This window comes from Hippocampus guttulatus, chromosome 6 (assembly GCF_054856545.1).
Source record: "Hippocampus guttulatus isolate MCC_2025c chromosome 6, RoL_Hgut_1.0, whole genome shotgun sequence".
Lineage (NCBI taxonomy): Eukaryota > Metazoa > Chordata > Actinopteri > Syngnathiformes > Syngnathidae > Hippocampus > Hippocampus guttulatus.
This window is the reverse complement of record NC_141266.1, coordinates 25,040,301-25,057,352: the sequence shown is the minus strand read 5'-3', so window position 1 is coordinate 25,057,352 and position 17,052 is coordinate 25,040,301. Positions and strand designations below refer to the sequence as shown.

General features: G+C 48.5%; 1 protein-coding gene across 2 annotated transcripts in view; it reads right to left on the bottom strand.

The window, feature by feature from the left end:
• Positions 1-2,347: 2,347 nt before the first annotated feature.
• The window catches only part of LOC147204394 (mannosyl-oligosaccharide 1,2-alpha-mannosidase IA), a 46,833-nt gene continuing 32,128 nt past the window's right edge, over positions 2,348-17,052 (bottom strand). Inside the window, exons 5-13 of one of the 2 annotated variants that reach the window (XR_015101282.1) lie at positions 7,677-7,771; positions 6,948-7,071; positions 6,725-6,818; positions 5,742-5,857; positions 5,440-5,659; positions 5,027-5,199; positions 3,634-3,749; positions 3,112-3,336; positions 2,348-2,558 (exon numbers count right to left, since the gene is read on the bottom strand). Coding sequence is in view for 1 of the 2 variants with exons in the window: in XM_086114586.1 (XP_085970712.1) it covers positions 3,186-3,336; positions 3,634-3,749; positions 5,027-5,199; positions 5,440-5,659; positions 5,742-5,857; positions 6,725-6,818; positions 6,948-7,071; positions 7,677-7,771 (1,089 nt within the window). In the remaining variant the exon portion in view is untranslated. Of the gene's footprint in view, positions 3,337-3,633; positions 3,750-5,026; positions 5,200-5,439; positions 5,660-5,741; positions 5,858-6,724; positions 6,819-6,947; positions 7,072-7,676; positions 7,772-17,052 lie in introns of both variants that reach the window. The other variant, XM_086114586.1, reaches the window with a different exon arrangement.

Genomic DNA, 17,052 nt, shown 5'->3' with positions numbered 1-17,052 from the left:
ACTATACATGGTTGTTTTTTTCGGCTAAAAACGCCTTACTATACATGGTCGTTTTCTTTGGGCTAAAAACGCCTTACTATACATGGTCGTTGTTCTTGAATAAAAACGCCTTACTATACATGGTCGTTTTTTTTTTGGGCTAAAAAGGCCTTACTATACATGGTCGTTTTTTTTCGGCTAAAAATGCCTTACTATACATGGTCGTTTTTTCGGCTAAAAACGCCTTACTATACATGGTTGTTTTTTTTTGGCCAAGAACGTCTTACTATACATGGTCATTTTTTTCGGCTAAAAACGCCTTACTATACATGGTCGTTTTTTTGGGCCAAAAACGTCTTACTATACATGGTCGTTTTTTTCGGCTAAAAACGCCTTACTATACATGGTCTTTTTTTTCGGCTAAAAATGCCTTACTATACATGGTCGTTTTTTTTAGCTAAAAATGTCTTACTATACATGGTCATTTTTTTCGGCTAAAAACGCCTTACTATACATGGTCGTTTTTTCGGCTAAAAACGCATTACTATACATGGTCGTTTTTTTCGGCTAAAAACGCCTTACTATACATGGTCGTTTTTTTTAGCTAAAAATGTCTTACTATACATGGTCGGTTTTTTTCCGCTAAAAACGCCTTACTATACATGGTTGTTTTTTTGGGCTAAAAATGTCTTACTATACATGGTCGTTTTTTTCGCCTAAAAACGCCTTACTATACATGGTTCGGGTTTTTTTGGGCTAAAAACGCCTTACAATACATGGTCGTTTTTTTTTCCGGCTAAAAACGCCTTACTATGCATGGTCGTTTTTTTCAGCTAAAAACGCCTTACTATACATGGATGTTTTTTTGGGCTAAAAATGTCTTACTATACATGGTCATTTTTTTCGGCTAAAAACGCCTTACTATACATGGTCGTTTTTTTTTTTTTGGGCTAAAAATGTCTTACTATACATGGTCGTTTTTTTCGGCTAAAAACACCTTACTATATACATGGTCGTTTTTTTTGGGGCTAAAAACGCCTTACTTTACATGGTCGTTTTTTTCGCCTAAAAACGCCTTACAATACATGGTCGTTTTTTTTTCCGGCTAAAAACGCCTTACTATGCATGGTCGTTTTTTTCAGCTAATAACGCCTTACTATACATGGATGTTTTTTTGGGCTAAAAATGTCTTACTATACATGGTCTTTTTTTGGGCTAAAAACGCCTTACTATGCATGGATGTTTTTTTTGGCTAAAAACGTCTTACTATACATGGTCGTTTTTTTCGGCTAAAAACGCCTTACTATACATGGTTGTTTTTTTGGGCTAAAAACGCCTTACTATACATGGATGTTTTTTTGGGCTAAAAATGTCTTACTATACATGGTCTTTTTTTTGGGCTAAAAACGCCTTACTATGCATGGATGTTTTTTTCGGCTAAAAAAGGCCTTACTACACATGGTCGTTTTTTCCAAAATCCTGAGGCCTGCTACTGAATTATTAAAATCTTTGCAGCATTTGTTTATAATTGTATGTATATGTTGTTGTTTGTGTTATTATCATATGCAATTGAATAAGTAGACCATTTCAGAATTCGAAATTTGGGACTCTCTCAATGCATAATGGGACTCATACTTTTCTGATCAGCGAGTCCCTGGGACTCGCTGCCGGCAAACTGTAAAATGATCACTGCAGAGATTACCGCTTTTTCTGCACTCAGTGATTGATTTCTATGCAAAGTCATTTCTCAACTTGTCTTCCGTGCCATGTCATGCCTGTTGAGTGTTGATTTACTTCATATTAAGAAGCTACTGCACTAAAACATTAATTCATAAATGTATATCATTTGCTTTTATTTTTCTTTTTCTCAGTATAAATAACACGTACCCTGACTGTTCTACTCTTTGAATAAAAACACTTCATTCAAGCGTTAGGGAGGCAAGGGGTTATGATGGAGGGGTGTTGCAAATCATGAAGACCTGCCAAGTGGTATGATAGCATTGTTTCATACATGTCCTCGGCTAGGCCTCGGCTTCAAAATCAGTCCTTGGTCCTTGGCCTTGCCTCGGAAAATTTTCCAAGTTCTTGGCCTCGGGTTGCCGGTCCTTGGACACAACACCGGTGAATACTCAAAATACTTGGACTGGCTTCCGCCTGAACAAAAAAGCAGCACGAAACAGAAGACGCTCTTTGTCATTTTGTTCATTTCGGTGTGGCTGGAAAGTTCCAACGCAGAGTTTGATCGGAATCATCGGCTTCACATGCATTCATTTCATCTCACGTCATCGGACTTCAAAATAAAAGCAGTCCGCAGAAGTTCTGCGCTGCTGCGATTCTTTCAGTCTAAAAAGTCAGTCAACACAAAACATTTCTTCTTTTAAAGGTACAAAGTTGCACAGCTTTTTATTGATTTTTTTTGAATCAGTATTTCAAAAATACTCAACAACCAAAGTTAAAACAAACAAGTCGTAAGAAGAAAAATCCAAATTTCTGCAAAAAGTAGACTTAACATCTGAATACGTTTGTGGTGGTTGTTTTTTTTTAAGTTAGTTTGACTCCTTTCTTCTTATCGGAAACACCTGAGGGAAGCAAATCAACAGAGAAAAGATCACAAAAGAAAAAAGGAAAGAATTTTTTTTTATGTACAGCGTTAATAAAACCGACAAAAATCAGTGTTTGTCGGAAAAAACGGAAGATGAACAGAAACAAGAAAACTGATTTGGTTTTGGGATGTATCACCAGAATGGCTGTTCTCCCCCCCCCCCCCCAAAGCATCCCCCCCCTACAATGGTCCCAGGATGCATAAGACACTTTTTTTTCATAAAGTTTCAGCTAGAAACATGACATCAAACAGCCTATTTTGGAGCTCTCAACACTTGTCGTTACATTTCAATGCTTAATTTTGTCTGCAGAAACGGGTCCAAGAAATCCTTTGGTCAGCCATGTCAAATTATACCTTTTAAAAGAAGACAAACATAAAAGTGGTTTCCCCCCCGACAGTAAGGGGCTCCTTTTCCTCACGGAGGAAAAAAAAGTGTCCACAAAAGTTTGGTCTTGATTGTCCACTCGGGGGGGGGGGGGATAATCAATGCAAAAGACAGAATATACAATCCGGGCGTGAAAAAAACCCACCGCGGCCTTTTCAGGAGAGGAACTGGAACGCCTCCCTCGGGGCCTCGCGCTCAGACGGACGCCAACGGCGACGGTCATGCGGAGAGCTTGCTCTTGTCCTGCGCGCCGGCCGAGGGGTCCTGCGGGCAGCTCCTTCGCACCACGGGCAGCGGGTGGGCCTCCGTGTTGAACACCCAGTCCTCGGGGGGGAGGAGGTCGTCGTCGGAGAACAGCAGGTACAGATACCTGAAAGCAAAGGCTTTCTGCGTGACCAGATCTGATTTCAGTTGATATGGCACCCCGAGCGAGGCATTTCCTCTGTCCCGTGAGCGCTCCGATCACTGCTCTCTCAAATCAACCTTGAAATGAATCGGGACCGCCTCGGCAACCAAAAATAGCCCTCGGCCGTCCTGCGCCGTACAATAAACCCCCGAAAAGCTTATGGATGACATCGAGTCGTGAAAATGAAGAACAAAGGACATTTTCACCGTCATACGTTACGCAGCCCCCAAACTGGAATATGCCGACCGTTTTTCAACTTACTTGAGCGTCTCCGAGAGGAAGAAGCTCTGCTGCATGTTGTCGTGGCTGTCGGTCAAAGTGTAAACATCGCGGATCCCCGAGAAGCCCGACTCCACTCGGCAGTGCCGCTCCAGCGCCTGAAAATGCCACAAGCGACGACATCTCCGTTTTTTGGGATGTTGACTTTCGGGGCGGGCCTTCGCGGCCGCCGGTCGCCCGATTCCAACTTGGCGTCGACGGCTGGACAGACGCTTCGGCGCGCCAGGCGAATCCCCGGCGCCGATGAGCGCCGCGTTCGCTCCAAAGGAATGCCTCGCGCACGCTCGCCAGCCAAGATGGCGACACGCTCATACTCCCGCCCTCGACCGTTGTGCTGACGAATTAAGGGCCTTCCGACCAACCGCAAGCGGCAAATCCATCCCGCTCAGCCTCTGCGCTTGATGGCGGCTCATGTCCGCTCACCGGCGCGTCCACGATAGCCCGCGGCGCTAGCGGGGGATAATGAGGGAGGCTAAGAGGGTTTAGCGTCGTTGGTGGGACTTCGGCTTTCGAGAACACCTTCTTTGATGGCTTTTGACGCTCGGCGTGAGAGCAGGAACGTTTGGGGGAGGACGCGCTTCCCTGGTTTTACAGCGCAAACACAAACGTCACTGAGGAAAAACAAACAAACAACCCCCCCACACCCCCAAAAAACGCCACTTTCTTCTCACAGCATCCCGATTTCATTCTGATTCCAACTCGGACTCAAAAAACGCAAGATTTTTAACTTTGTCTCTCTTGTTTTTTTTAAAGGGGGAGGTTTTAATAATAATAATAATTTTTAAAAAACACTTTTTTATGCAGCGCTTTAAAAACACTCAAAGGCACTTTACAAAATAAAAGACAATTAACATATTAAGCATATAGCGAAATACCAAAATAAGACAATTAACATATTAAAAATGATCTGGGTAAAAGAGTGTAAAAAAGGAATTGTCTTAATTCTTTGCTTGACAACATTTCTCCCGATTTCTTTCTTCAGGAAACGATGATTTTTATTTCTAGTGCGATCATATCTCAAACTTATCGTCAGACATTCAGGGGTGTGAACTTTGTCTTGAAAAGACACGAGGTGACATATTCACCGTCTTTTGGTGACAGTACATTTCTTGTCGCCGCACTTATTTTCTTTTGTCGATCAATTACAACTTCAAAGGTTTCCTCGTTCGGAGTACCGTGAGACATAACCGCATCTCAGAACGGCGAGTTGACGTGATTTCTCCAAATCCGTATTGCGGGGCGGCACGTCTGCCACACGGCGCAGAGGCGCCCGGTTCGCATCGCTTTTTTTTTGTTTTTGTTTTTTCTCAGCGTCGGGAGGCCATCCCGATTGTCGACGTGAACCGTTTTGTTTTTCTTCGTTGTGTGTTTTTACCTCCACCGCCTCCCATCCCCACTCCCTGTACTTGGGGTCATGGGTGAGCCTCCACATGTGCATGTAGCTCTCGATGACCTCGGGTCTGAGGATGTAGTATCTGTCGCTCAGCCGGGTCGCCGTGGCTTCGGCGCCGCTGTCGAAGCGGAAGGCTTCGGGTCCCAGTTTGGTGGCTGGGGAAAGGACGACAACAAAAAGCGGCGTTCGCGCAATTCAATCGGCCATTTCAATGAGCGGCGCTTTGCTTTCGCGCAGGAAATAGCATCTCATTTCACGCTAGTCCGGTGAGGCGAGCAGCGAGACGGCACTTTGCCACCGGTCTCGCAATTCGCCGCGGAGATCGCCGCAATTTGGGAAAACGGAGTCGCCGGTCCTCGCGTGTTTTCAATTTTGGTTTGACCGCTCGGACTTACCCGAGCGATCGTAGCTCTCGCGGCAGGTGCGGGTGACCTCGGCGGCCAGGTCGAGGTAGTGCCGGCGCTTGTCGGGCGCGCCCTCGTCGGCGCCGATGCCGATCATGCCCCCGGAGAAGCAGGCCAGGTGGCCCATCTTGTGGTCCAGGATGCCCCCCCGCCACTCGGCCATGTAGGTCAGGCCGCCGGGCGACTTCTGCACCAGGTTGCTTTCGATGGCCTGCCGGAGAAGGCGCGCGCAACACTTAGCTGGCTCGCGGCGTCCACGCCGCCGACGGTCCTCCTTTTTAATTGCACGGCACCTCCAGAGCGTTGTAGTACATGTTCTTGGCGTCCTCGTCCGTCTTGTCCGACATCAGGTACGACTTGATCAGGTACTCGTAGAAACTGTCTCCCAGCCCGCCGATGGACACGTGATCTGGGAGGAACAATGAGGAAGTAGGTCGCTTCTGTATACGGACATATAAAAATTTTAGAATCCCCAGAAATGACCAAAAGGACCCTAAAATGGCCGCTTCACAACCCCCCCCAAAAAAAAAAAAAAAAACGCTCACGCCCTTTGGTGACATCACACACATGCAAAAAAATAAAAAGAAAGTAAAAACTTTTCTTGTCAGGCCAATTCTCCGTACGCGAATGTTGTTTGCGGACTGGAGCGTCGTTCCGTTTGTGAAGGCGACGCCTCGCCGAGGCCTCAACACCGTCCATCAAATGCTGCGTTTATGAACGTGCGGCATCAAAGCGGCGGCCGCACGGCTCCTGCCGCTCTCGCCTTATTGAAATGATAATGAATTCAATTACTTTGGCAAATTGGATCCCTTCCGATTGAGCCGAAAAGCCGTGAAAATGATCGTGCTGGCGGGGGGGGGGGCGAAAAAGCAGTTATTCCACATGAATACAGAGGCTAATTGTTGCTAGCTGTCGGCGTTATCTCGCTCAAAAGCAGCGAGTGTGCGAGCACGTGCGTGTGCGTGTGCGTGTTTGTCAAGGACAAACACGGCGAGCGGCGCTGGGAGAACGGCGCGTGGGAGTCGCACGCACGCCCCCGCCAAAATAACCGATTCCGCGATGAATTTCAATGCGGGCTCAGAGAGGACGCTGGAGAAGAATGGCAGGGAACGGCCACCGCATCAGGGACGCCCGCAGTTCTGCAAAAGGCCGCATTCGGAGAGTCGCACTCGGGATGCCGCCGCGCAAGCGAGGACGAGCATGATCGGGAAATGCAATTGTCAGAAACCGGGACGGGCGCGCCGACGGCGGTAGAAGCAGAGCGACGTAAACGTACGTTGGACCCAGTTTCCGCTGACCGGGCTGAGGAAGTTGGGGTACAGGCCTTGAGGCTTCTCAATCTTATTCAGCAGCTTGCGGATGTTCATCACCTGCGCACGCCATCGAAAGAAAGCATCAACCGCTCCGGATTCCAAAGTTGCCGCCATCAACGCGCGCCGCACAAACGATTTCATTTTCAAAGCCAGCGCGGGCGAAACGGGAGCGTTGCGGGGCGGTACCTTCTCGGTGTAGACGGGCTCGCCGGAGAGCTCGCTGAGGTGGACAAACTCCAAGTGCAGGGTCCCGAACTCGGCCAGGATGCTGCTCCCGGCCGACGCCCATCCCCAGCTCCAACTGCCGCCGCTGCAACGCCGCGCAAAAACGCGCACGAGCTGAGCGGCCGCGCCGAAAGGTTTACCTTTCGACTCCAGGTTGCGTATTTTCCACACCGGATGATGAGGCGCACCCTCAATCAACGGCGTTTTTTTTTTTTTCTCCATGCATTCGACGCGGCGCGTCATAAGACGCAATCGACAACGCATCCGCTCCATGAAGCTCCGCTCAAGGAAGATGCCAACAGAACGATCGGATGTCAGTAAAACTTCTTGAATCAATCAGCGACGCGGTTCACTTAACCAGCAGCAAGTTGTCACGTTGACTTTTTTTTTGCCGCCGCTCTATTTCCGTGCTCAACTGCGTAATCCATCACCTGAAGTTTGAACTCTGCGTTGTCGGCGCGCCTCCATCGGGCAAAGGAGCCGTTTCGGGGTCGAAAGCAAAACCAAAAAACAGGCCGTCACTCAACATATCGAGTTGGCCCCAAGGCAAAACTAAGGTCGGGAGGAGTTCTTGGCACGCCGCCCCCCCCCCCCCCCCCCTCCGTTATGCGGTCTGGATCTGCTCTTGAACGCAAAGTGAAATCCAACCGCCAACGAACGCCATTTGCGGGATCGAGCGCGCGTGCTCACCTTCCCAGGTTGATGACTCCCCGCGGGATCCCCGTCGGCGTGTTGAAGGCCGGGAGCAACTTTGCGCCCAACTCCAGCACTTTGGTCTTGAACAGCTGCGAGGGGAAACCAAGCGCAAAAGAAAAAAGCCACTTAGAGACGTGCCGCAGCGGAGCGGGCATCCTCCGCAATCCTTTTCGTTTACGCATCACGGCCGGAAGTGGCGTTGACGCCGAACCCGACAAGCTTGTCACGTGAGGACCCCGTCCCGTGAAAAGAGCTTCCCCCCCCCCCCCCCCCCTCTGTCTGTCTCTCTCTCTCTCCGTCCTCTCGGCCGGGCTCTTGGCAGCCAAACTAATGGCTCATCAATCGCCAAATTGTGCGTTTAGTGTCCGGGAAGCAAAGAGGGTCGAGTCAGGTGTGAGATCGATGCGGCGCGATTGCAAGCGAGTGGAGCAAAGTGAAGCCTCACAGGCAAAAGCGATGGTTGGGGGATCAATGGCAGGGGGTGGGGGCGGGGGGGGGGGGGGCAAGGTGGCAACAGGGAGGGGCGAAAAAAAAAATGGGCTCCAAATGACACTCAATTGTCGTCGTATTCGCGAGAGGCTGCAAGTGCCGACGCATTGGAGAGGAGAACCTTGCCTTATCTGGATACATTTTTCAAAACGCCCCCCCCCCCCCCCCGCACACACAGATATTTACAGACACACACTACGTACTCGCAAAGGGGAGATTTGGCTTTGGGGTGAAATTTCAGGACGAGCCGGAAAGTCATCGATACCTTGACAGGCCGACTTCACGCGACCTTCGAAGCGTTTCAAGGCCTTGAAGACGTCCGACTGTTCAACGCTTCGGCACTTTTTCAGATGCGCGCCGGCAGATGCGCGCAAAAGGTCGAGGCGTAATCGGCGGAGGTGCGAAGCGCATCGGGCGTGTCTAAAAATAGCACAAGGCCCTCAGCGGCGGTGGTTTGCTCGTTTGGAGATGACACGCTTAATCGCAGGCGAGCGGCCCCGGGACGGCATCCGCTCGCACATTTATCCCGCCGCGCTAAATTAAAGGCCGCGCTCGGGAAGGCCGCCGTGGGCCTCCTTCGCCATCCCGGAAGTTCATTAAACAATTTCACTGTTGGTTGTTATCAAGAAAAACAAGAAAAAGGAACAATGCGGCTTTCTTGCTGAAGTGCGGCAACACCGACAAAAGAAGTCAAAAAAACAATCTCTTTTTCAAATGTTCTTGAATCATCAGGTGGAAAAAGAAGATGACTGCTGGTAAAATGAGAGTGATTATTATTATTATTTTTTGGTAATTCATTTGCAGGGTCTCTAACAAATGTTTTTGAGTAGAGTAGAAAGAAATTCAGTAGTTTTTTTTTTTTTTTAAAAGATGGATGTCTGGGAGGCCGAGGACGACGAGGCGCAATATTTCGACCAGCTCGCGCCTAACGGCGTCTTGATAATTGCCGGGAAGGCTCGACGGACGGGCGAAGGGAGGCCCGAGGGGTCCTCGGAAGGGATCCTCGGCCTCACGGCTGATGGCGGCGGTCGCCTTCACTCCTTTTTGATGATCATTTGACCGAGCTGCTCGCCGAGATGGAAAAAAGGAAGCTCGCGCATCAAAGTCACCGCCGACTGGTTGGAGAACGCGAGCCGCGACCCGAGGCGGGGGGGGGGGGGGGGACCGTTCAATGCTCATTGAACACAATCTCAGGCACGCAAACGCTCACGATCCCTCCAACACGGTTCAAAAAAAAAAGAGAGAGAGAGAGAGAATTTTTTTTGAAATGCGACCAGTGACCAGAGGGCATTTCCCATTCAACTCAATCACAGAGTTGCGCTGCGGAACATGACAACTTCAGCATCTGGCTCAGAGTTTATTTTGGGGACGTCGACATCCGCCGCTGGCGAACAGGAGGAAATGAAACGCGGCTCGGGCGTGTGCATCCAATTTCCACGGAGATGGAAGATTTAAGGCCTCAATTCCAGGACTTTTGATGAGCCGCCATCTGTTTTCTCAGCGCTCGGAGACTTTCGGGCGGGCGGCGCGGCAAGAAGGCAAAGGCTCAAGGCAGACGAACATGAGTGACGTTGCCGTCGTCTGCGACGTCCAAGCCATTTCTCACATTTGTCGGTACGCCGCGACGGATTCGATATCCCAACCGCGTGCCGGTGGGAAAATGAGAACGGGAAGGTGGCATTGACGTTGCGGATCTTCGAGACGAATTTCGGTTCCGACGCCGCCAAATGAAACTAACCTCGTACTGCCAAACAGAGAGCGTCAACATGCGATTGCAAATCAATAAATAGATCGATAAGAAAAGCTTTTTGTGGAGGGCCATTTTTGGCGTTGAGAAAAAAAAAAATCCAACATGCCCTTTAAAAACATGTCAAAACTTAAAGATCGATTTCTGCATCGCCGAAAAGCGCTACGCGACAAAAACATGCCTTGTGTTTGGAATACTTTTCCTTCAAAATAAACATCTCTGCACATTTTGCAGCAAAACAACACAAAGGAATCGTTATGTAACATGTACGTTTTGACCGAGTAGTTTGAAGAGGGGTGACGACCTGTCGTTTTAAGTTGCAATAACACCAGTCCCCACCAGATGGCAGCCACGGCTCAGATTACTCTTTGTACTGCCCGATACTATGCTCAATTAAAAGGTTTTTGGGTTTTTTTGCCAACACCAAAACAATGAGGGTAGTGCATGGTGATCACATTTGAAGATTTTTGATTTGAAAAATTGACAGTAAAAAAAAAAAAAAAAAAAAAGAATAAGTAGTGTGGATAAGCCGTGAAAAAGTCTGAATGAGATCTTGCCAAGTCAAACGTTTCTGCGACAATGGCAGAGCGGCCGCGTTGCGGAGCGGGATGCCGGGCGGAACGGTCACGGATCCTGGGACGCGATGACAGCTTGATGACCTCATCGGAGTCACGTTTTGTTTCCATTTCCTAGGAAGGAGGTAGTCGACACCCGTTGTTTCTCTTCTCACGGGAAGCGACTCTCCCGGGTGGCTCCGCAGAGAATTTGGAAGAACTCCAAGGAAGAAATCATCGTGTCGGCGAAGGCTTTCTTTTCTCCGTCCTCTGACAAACACGGCGGTCATTCCATTCAGTTTATGGTCGCGAGCGTTCCGCTGAGTGAAGAAAGACTCCTCTTGCGCCCCGTAAATGTGATCCATTCAGAATTAAAAGCGGCCACCATCAGGCCCCCGCGGGCGCTTTTTCCGTGATTGTCAAACTTTGAAAGCCACTTTTTAGATGGCGCGGGGGAAAAAAAAGATTTCTCAAATGAGCACAAATCTGTTTGGCTAAAGCGCTTCTGTCCGGGGCTCAATTTGGGTTAAAAACAACAACAACAAAAAAGTCACTTGGAACTAAAATGGATGAGTTCCAGTTGGTTTCGAAAGTTTCTCACGCTGCTTTTTTGTCTCTACCATTCCAAGATTACTCAGTGATTTTCAAATTGTGTTGCTCAGACAAAAAAAAAAAAAAAAAAAAGCCCGTCAGTGAAGACTGCAGACTTCCATTTGGGTTTGATTTGATCCAAGTGATCCGCTTTTTTCCCCAAAATGGCAGCTTCAAACTGGACTTGCAACTTTTTTTTGTGTATCCTGTCAAACCAATTTCCTGGTGATCGGTGAAACTGGGGGTCACAGAATTAAAACAACAAAAAACTTGCACTTCTTCCAGCTCTTCCCAGGGGATCCCGAGGCCTTCCCGGGCCAATTGGGAGACAAAGAGGCTCTCCGGCGTATCCCGGGTTGTCCCCGGGGCTTTTCCGGTCCCGGACCGCCTCACCAGGAAGGCATCCTAATCAGCTGCCCGAGCCACCTCCTTGTGGCCGCCCCCGTCAACATGGAGGAGAGGCGGCTCGACGATGAGCCCCTCCGGGACGAGCGAGCTTCTTACCCGGACGCCCTGCGGAGGAAATTCATTTCGGCCGCTTGTATCCGCGATCTCGTTCTTTCGGTCAGGAGCTACGCGAGAACGTAGATCGGCCGCTAAATCGAGAGCTTCGCTTTTAGGCTCTGCTCCTTCTTCACCACGACGGACCGATATGACGGTCGCTTTTTTGGCCCAGACTTCCACCCAAACTCAAACTGCGTGAGTTGAGGTTGGAAATGTTTAGATTGTGGGAAGCTTGGGGGGGGGGGGGGGGGCAGCGAGCAAAGGAAGAGCAGTTCAAGGCTCCGTTGAGAAAGGAGGCTTCCGGCATGCATTTGCCAGCCTATTTGACGCCCTATTAAATACCCGCACGCCGCATCTTGATTCCCGTGTTCCAAGGGAGGAAAACGAAGCGCGTCATTCCAGCTTGCTGCCATCGCCGCCGCAACGTCGGGGAGACGCCTGCCGCTGTGAAGCTGAAAATTGCTTGGGAAAAGAACATTTTGCGCGGCACAACTTGGCTGCAATTTGAAAGCACGGCGGGGCGGCGCGCCGACGTTTTATTTCCTGCGCCAGCGAGCGCGCACGCTGCTCGGAACTCTCCGTTAGGACTGGAAGACAAATGCCTTGAAAGTAGCTCTTTGGCAAGTCGTCAAACCTTGCCCCCGTTCTCTGTCCACGTGCGATGAAGAAAAAGTTGGTTCGGGCCCGCCACTAAAATGGACAAAATATGACTGCAGCAGACAGCTAGGACTGCGGGAAAATATAATAATAATAATTGGCACCGCGCCACCCACGTTTGAGGACTTGCACACCGCAAGAACCGAGACAAGGGCACGGACCCCGCGTACCTTGCCCACCACCTCTTCCGGCTACTCCCCCCGCGGGTAAGCGATATTGAACCATGCGCACCAAAACCAGCAGACATTCAAACATTCTCACTCACCATTGACTCCCTAAGCAGTTCCTGAAATCTATCGTGGCGCTTTGCGAATGAGCCAAATTTGAGGGCCTGGTGTGGACTAAATGTAAACACTCCTCAACCATCAACCACTCGTAAAAAAATCAATGAACAGAACCATTTGCATATAATCGCATCCTTCGTCCCAGTGGACGGCTTGATGAAACGACGACCTTCATATTTAATACAATTACGATACTGTACTGGATTTAACATTGAAAAGAGGTCAGCCTCGCATGAAAATAAGGCCTCGTGTTCCCTCATACAAGCCTTTTTTTTCTCCTTTCTTTTTTTTTTCTTTTGTCGCTTTGAGAGTTTCGCCAATTTAAAAGACAAAAAAAATATAATTAATCAATCATTCACGCACACGCGCACACACTCGCTTCATTAAAATGGAAGCTTGGATTGGTCGTGTGTGGTACAAGACATCACACCCGGTCAATGGTAACACCGTCTCCTTTTACCAATCTGCCGACAAAGTCGAATGCTGTCGAATTCCACTCCACATGCATAGGAGCACCAACGGGGCACAAATTTGGCCTGACAAAAAACAAACATCCACGCTAATCTTTAAAACCGGATGCTGCAATCTTATGCTACGCGGTGTCCGAAGGATTATCAAGGGGGGGGGGAAGGTTTGGTCTCTCTGACGGACATCCTGAAGGACACCCCAGCTGCAGGGGACGTCGTCCGCAGCCATCATGCTCTATTAGCGTGGAGACGAGAAGGTATTTGCTGGCCAATTGGCGCTGCGAGAACACCGCCTTCCCCGTGACACCCATTCATCCTTCCTGATCGTCACCTCCAAGAGAGACGTTGGGTGTTCCCATCGCAGCCCATTAGCTAATTGCGCTACGCCGAATATGACGAAGCCGATCGTTCAGGCAGCGCAATCTCGGCCGCTCGGGACCTGAGCTAATGTGTTTGTTTTCAACGCGAGCGTACCCCGTCTCGATTTGCCGCTCCACAAGGACTTTAACGCGAGCTAACATGTTGAATAATTAAACGGGGTTCATTCCTTATTTATTTCAATTGATCAGTTGGAGTGAGCTAACCTGCTATTTGCACATTTAAATAACGGCCACGGTCGCTTGGTTAAAATAGACACGCGCGAGTGCGCCGCTACTTTGATGTTCCGACGCCGTTCTGGCATTAGCGACGTGTTGGTGCCCGCAAGTGGGAGTAACAAGAGTGTCCTCCGGCACTTCCGAGAACCAAACGGCATATTTCCGACGTGTTTCCCAACAGTCGGAGTGAAGCGGTGGGCGCTCGAAGCGCCCACCGCATCCTAAAATGAATGCCGACATGCTACCCGGATAGCAACCGGATAAATAAAAGCTACGTCAGCTCGACAAATACACCGTGCGCTGCGCCGTATGGAATCGGATAGCATTTGAAAAGAGAAATGGCCCAACGGCAGAAGGCAAAACACGGCTACGCTTTCGGCTAGCGGGATAGCAACTTCAGTACAGGAAGTGTTGCGGCAGATTGTTCAGGATTATTTCTCTTTGAAATGAGAATGGATCAAATGCTGGTGACAACCGGATAGCTAGCTAGGCAGGCAGACAGGCAGATGGAGTGGGACGGAAAAGAGAAGAGGCGCCGAGGGAGAGGGCGAACGACAAAGAAAGATAAACTAGGGGGAGAGCCTTGAAAATGGCTAATGAGCGTCTGAGCGGGTGAGAATTGGACCGGATGAAAAGTGGCTCCGCAGACCTTCTGTCTATTACGTGCTGCCAAAGCCAACTTCTTTTGATTTTGTTTTGTGTACGCACGTGAGAGATAACAAAAAATTTAAAAAAAAAAAGGGCTCAAGATATGAAAGCCTTGAATTGAAGCCAGAGAGAATACAATGAACAGATGACCGGCGCATTCAAGTTTGGCTTTCATTGTCTTCATTAGGGTCACTTTACTTTCGCGTTCCTGCATTTGAGCGCAGCGTTCAATCTCGTGTGATGTCATGGAGAAATCTTCAATCAAATCAAAAGCCTTGCGTGGTCATTCTAAGCCACGCGTACAACGAAATTAGGAGCGCTGCTCCTCTGGTGAAGACAGTAATGTTCAAATAAAAAAAGCAATCGACAAAAATAATAGGACAGCGGCGAGAATATGTAAGGCCACCGTAGTGGGATGGAGTTCTCGCTTTGTTTTTCTTTGTCCATCTGTTGGATGCGCTATTGTCATACGTCTTTCACGGATTTCCCTTTTTCATGTGTTGCACTTTGTTGTTTTGAGCATCATAGTCGTGAACAATCAAGTCATTCATGTTTTGTATTGGCATGAGTAATAACTTTCCCTCCATCCGTTATCTGATTTACTTCAAACCTAGAATTCATTCATTATGTCATCAAATAGGTGAAAAAGGGGTTCATGATTTAATTACATGTTTTAGTTATTTGAGGAATAAAATTGGAAATTCATCCATCAGAGGACCTTCCGAATGACCAATCGTTAAATATTACGGCACGTATTGATCCCGGTAGTACCTATAAAATGCCACTAGGTGACAGTAACACCTGATACATTTGAATCCACTGTGACTTTGAGCATGTTTTAGCGAGTAGGCGGTTTTATCCGCCCTTGTAATCACATTGTTTGTCGCATCTTGACCTCCACTCGCCGCGCGCAACAAATTGATATTCATTACGCGGCTAACGCGGACCGCTCGCGTCCTCCCCATCTGATATGCGGCCACAATCGCGGAAATAAAGTGCAGGTTGAGTCTGTTTGTCCGAATGCGCATCCAAACCACTTTTGCCATCATTTCACAATGGCGACACGGCAGATTTGCAGATTTCCGCCGCAGTAGGTGGAACGCTCACATGCCAACACTAGATAGCGACACTTACAATTCCAAGGAAAGATGGTAATACGTTTACATCGTGCCCAGGAGTCGGGTAATACATGATGTGAGAACGGAAGCTAATGCTAACATGTTAATAGCCGGCATGCTAACCTAATAGTGCGGCGAGAGAGTAACCCGGTCATAAAATGCGAGTGGTTCGAAAATCTTCAAATTGGAGAGCGGCGGCCACGATGTGGAAGATGCTAACTTCACAATCGCCTTCCTAGCTAAAATTCACCGCTTCGTGTTCCATAAAATGCAAACTTTCAGATTTTTTCTGATGTTATCTTACACTTTGTACAATAAACTACATTTAATTAACCTCAACACGTCATGCTAACTTTGTTTATCCGGGGAACCTCATTCCCGTCCTTTGCCGAAATGTCAATGTGGTTTGTTATTTCAGTTTAGTACCGGTCCCAATCCAAGACCTTCATTGGTCAGCATCACTCTTTCACGTACGTCCGCGCGTTGGCATTCTGAAGAGCGTTAAGAGAAAAGAGGCTACAGCCAACGTATTCCGCTATGCCGCGTACGGGTCCACATTTCCAATCCGTTTCCGTGAAAGGCGGCGGAGACTTTCCCCATGAGCTCGTACACGGCCGCAGCATGTGGTCGCTGTTAAAAATAGTCGACCCCTGGTGTGGGGGTGGGAGCAGTGAGAGTGGAGGGCTTGGGGGTGAGGGGGGGGGGGTCTTTGCTGCAGGGAGATGCTCATTACGGTGCCTCGCTCACCTCCCGCCAGTCTTCAGAGATAATGAAGGCTTGTCTCGGTAACCTCACTCCATTCTTCCTCGACGTGTCCGTGTTGCAATGCAACAAACGGTATTTCAGCGTTTTTTAATCGTTTATTTCGACGAGAATCGAGACGCCATGTCGCTCGAGCTGCCACCCTGAGGAACCTCGCGCAGTTTATTGAGCATGCTTCGGCATGTTGTAAATCTTTATCTGAATTTCCAGCAATTTGTCTCCGTTCTGTCAGTGCAATGCTGATGCATCGAGGCGAAATTTGGGGAACATCGTCCAATTTTTCCATGGGTCCTTGTAGCTGTGTGTGCTATTTCATATTCGTGCAGCACGAGCCAAGTATTTATTTTCCATTTGTCTCTGGTGTGAGGCTTTATTAAAGCAGGGGTGTCCAAACTTTTGGGTTTGAGGGCCGCATATAGAGTCGCTCAAGAAAGTATTTCGATATTCTTTGCATTGTCTCGTTCATTTCATCAGCTTTCTGTTCAAGGTGTCAAGGCAAATAGTTGGGGATATATATTTGGGGGTGGCCAACAGCCCTCGATATCACGGAATAGATCCAGCTCTGCACCTAACAGCAGTCGAATCTCCCGCAGTCGGGCGACCGTTGTTCAGACACTTTCTTGAGGGTCATTCGTGTGACGTCTTCATCGAGCACAAATTGGAAGAAAATGATTTTTGCCTCTCAAATTGAATCATCTTGATTCACGGCAGTGTTTTGAAGATCAATTGTGTGATTCTTTGAATCATAAATGGTTCGTTTGCCTCTTGGAATATAGAGAAAAGTTCCACGGTCCACTTTGAATTTTTTTTTTTTTTAACTAACCTCGTGGACCATGTCAAATGTCATTGTTAGGTTTTTATTGCGGGCCTTTGAAAAATGGATGGCGGGCCGTCGTTCGGACACCCCTGCTATAAAGTATATGGTATTTTGTACTTTTATTGTCAACATCTAA